Below are 3,483 nucleotides of genomic sequence, written 5' to 3'. Positions count from 1 at the left end.
CTGACACACATACCCCTAACCTACCCCCTCAAACCCCTGCACACACACACCCACTCCACACCTCCATACACACTCCACAGACCCCCACACACACCATCCCACTCACCACACATATACCCTTCACCCCCCTCACACACACAATATACAAGAATAAGATTTTATTTTGAGCTATTATGCAATCACCTCCATATACACCACTGCAACAATCATAAATCTGGACAAGAATTATTTTTTAATTAATTTTAAATATATTATTATAGATGTTTGATTTTTAGTATATAACCTGGGGGGGGGTTATCTATAATTTGTTAAAATTATATCTTCTGAAAGGTTTTATTTATGTAGCTCTCTACCCCTCACCAAAACCCACTAAATGGCCCACCAGCCAAATAATTGCCCACTCCTTACCTAAGTAGTGTAAGGTCCACATCTAGGTGTACTAAGTTAGATTGAGTGGCCATTTGTAATGCAGTCTAGCCTCCCCCTCACTTCCCTGAATATCTGTACGCAGCCTCAGTTGCAGGGCCTGGCAGGAGCTGGACATGGACCTGCTGGGTTGGCATGATCTACAAGGACCCAAGGAGCAGACAGGGAGGGGGAACCCCCTGACAAGTACCTCCACCACACTTGTGGCTTATTAGGGCATCAGGGCAGTGATCTGGGGGTGGAGGAACCGATAGCGGCAATTGGGGTGGCAGAGAGACAGCAGCAGACCTAAATTTCTGGGCCATAAAATAGAATTATGAAGACTAATTGTGACAATAGCAGACAGTAGTTCATAAGCTAGGTAGCACAAAATATTGTATCATAAAATAGTTCATGACCAAATATCATTATCAACTACCTATATAGGTCAAACAATCTGGAAACTAGGTAGAAATCTGTATTGTGGCTAGATAGCGTGTGGTAATGTTCCAAAGAATAATCAGATGCTACCTGTCAACCAAAGGAAAACTTGTAGCAACAAGAAAAGAAAAAATCATCTCTAAATAAAGTGTGCAGTATGTTAGCTCTTACCTCCAGAGCTGATAAAGAGAAGGTATACAAGACAAAAGTTAGTGGGAATAATGGTGGAGAAGGATTGTTATTTATCAATCAAATAACAAATCAAATAACTGTTGCTCCTATGTTCTGCTTCAAAATAAATGACTCTACAGTGTTATATATTGTTACTATATTATATGAACATTGTATATTGCTAATATAAAGTGACAGATTATTAGATTGAACAGGTGCATATAAACCATAACAATGAAGGGCATGTAAAATACAGTGGATTTCAAAACACAATTCATATGGTGAAGAAAAACATGCATTAATTATTTTAATTTTCAGGGCCTTCAAGGTGTTCCAGGAACCCCTGGTGTCCCAGGACCCAGTGGACCTTCAGTAAGTCTTTGATATAACCTGTGGTCTAATCCTGCGGAAATCACTGTAATTATCTTATTGCCAGTTTCTTCTGTTCTTTTTAGTTCAAATAAAGAGTAATTTTTTTGGCTGACACTTATCAGTGATGAAGTATTACTTTGGGTTGTGTATTAATCTCATAAGCTACTAAAAGTAGTGGTGGGAGCAGTCCCTGTGCATATGGGTGTCAGTCTCAGTAAATAGGGAAGCCATTGGTGAGTCCTGAGATGACTGAGGAGCCCAATCGAGATCCGTACATTCAGCTGGAGATATGGCAAATAGTTCCTAGAGGAAAGAATGATTCCAGGAGATATTGGGACACAGCTCTTTCCCTTTGTTTCTTTTATCTGTCTGCCTCTATGGTTAGACAAGTTCATGCAAAGTTATCAATGTCTTGTTGTACATCATGGTGTTACTGGGGACACTTCAGTGCTCGAGTCTCCCGGGTATTAATGTTAATATTGCAGCTTTTTAGATTGGCCTACAAGCTGTCCTTGAATTTGTTCTTTTGCCTAGCTCTAGAGTGGTGATCATTGGAGCGATGGGAATATAGGACCTGTTTTGAGAGGTCCATCTTTGTGACATGTCCTGTCCAGCAGAATTGATGCTGTATAAACACGGTTTTAGGCATTTGTACATGATAGAATGCTTAGTCCTTGTTAAATACCCATGCCTTTAAAATTTTAACCCAGGTTAATTTGGTGCAACACATTTGTGTTTGCACAACATGCTCTTTCAAGTGACCTAAGTCCCATGTGTCATTCCCTGCAGATTCCAGCAGGAAAGGCCAAATACCAATCTACCTCCTCCACCCGGAATGTTTTTCCTAATGAATTACAGGAGGAGGCACATGTAAACCAGCCTACCAGCCTCCACAGTCCCCGCCCCTGCCCCTACCGGGAGTCTCCAGCTAAGCCTCCCCCACCCCCAACCTGGGCACATTCACCCCAAAACCTAGCCACTTGCACCTGCCTAGGTTCGGGCTTGTCTCCTAGTATGCGACCCCATGATGATCCCGACAACAAGCCGTGTGAATCCTCCCCTCCTGCCCCTTTGCTTTCCCCCCATATTACAAATTTATAGGTTTGTTTATATATATATATATATAAAACTAATATGCTATCAGAGATGTACAGGGCTGAGAGTAGCAGCAGAAATGTACGGGGTTGAGATTAGTGGGTGTGTGTTGCTTGGTGATTGCGGCTGACGGTTGTGGTGGTAGCGAGCTCTTACTTTTCTGGCTTTTTAGGACTATGTTTCCCAGCATTCCCAAGCTGACAGGGCTTGAAACAGTTTCCATGGGGACACATCAATAGTTTCCATGGGGATGAATGCTGCTGCTCCCTCCACCCCCCTTCCCTGCCCACGTTCCACCGTGAATCTGTGTGTGTAGTGCAACATATCGCTTTTGGAGGGGTGCTGTGAAATGTTTTTGAAATGGTGGGTTGCTGTTGGGCTTGGGTTGGAGTTTGCCCCCCACCCCTGCTACACTGGCTCATCCGCCTCCCGTCCCCCCAACCCCTCAGCGTTCCTTTGAACCCTCACACACAGAACCACACACACACACATACACACACTTGCAAAAATACAATAACTTCTTGAGGTAAAACAAAAAAGGTGCCTTAAGCAAGCTCTGCCTTGCAAGATGCTTCCTTGAGTCTGGAGTGCACTGAGAAAAGGCCGCTCCTTCCTTGTTACAGCCGTGCTTCACCACTTGAGTCCTGCACTGCATGGTGGACCTTCAAACCCTCACACACAGAACCACACACACATGCACACACATCATTCCCTCCCTGTTGCCTCATGCCTGTCTGTGGGCTCTTCCTAGCACACAGGGTGGTGTTTTACCCTGGTTACTGGCCATGTACCAGCCTTCCAAATTCCTTCCTGGTTAGTGGTCATGTTAGCTAATGAACAAGCTCTGTTGCCCCATGGTGTGGCCCTCCTGTCACCCTGCTTTGTCACCCTGCTTCTGGCTGGGTAAAAATGTCCCCTCATAGGTACTCCGCTGCTTTGTGCTCGGGGAACCACCCCTCCTTAGCTGTCTCTTGCCCCACAGCAATACACGTACACACA

General features: G+C 44.4%; 1 protein-coding gene across 3 annotated transcripts in view; it reads left to right on the top strand.

The window, feature by feature from the left end:
- Positions 1–3,483, top strand: part of COL19A1 (collagen type XIX alpha 1 chain) — a 594,002-nt gene that overhangs the window by 491,963 nt on the left and 98,556 nt on the right. For all 3 annotated transcript variants that reach the window (XM_019520501.1, XM_019520502.1, XM_019520500.1), the window contains one exon: positions 1,336–1,389. In XM_019520501.1, the coding sequence (XP_019376046.1) occupies positions 1,336–1,389 (54 nt within the window). The remainder of the gene's footprint in view (positions 1–1,335; positions 1,390–3,483) is intronic.

Source organism: Gavialis gangeticus, unplaced genomic scaffold (genome assembly GCF_001723915.1).
Source record: "Gavialis gangeticus isolate Ggan-Ray unplaced genomic scaffold, GavGan_comp1, whole genome shotgun sequence".
Taxonomy (NCBI): domain Eukaryota; kingdom Metazoa; phylum Chordata; order Crocodylia; family Gavialidae; genus Gavialis; species Gavialis gangeticus.
The sequence above is the reverse complement of the archived record's forward strand: the minus strand, read 5'-3'. Positions and strand labels throughout refer to the sequence as shown.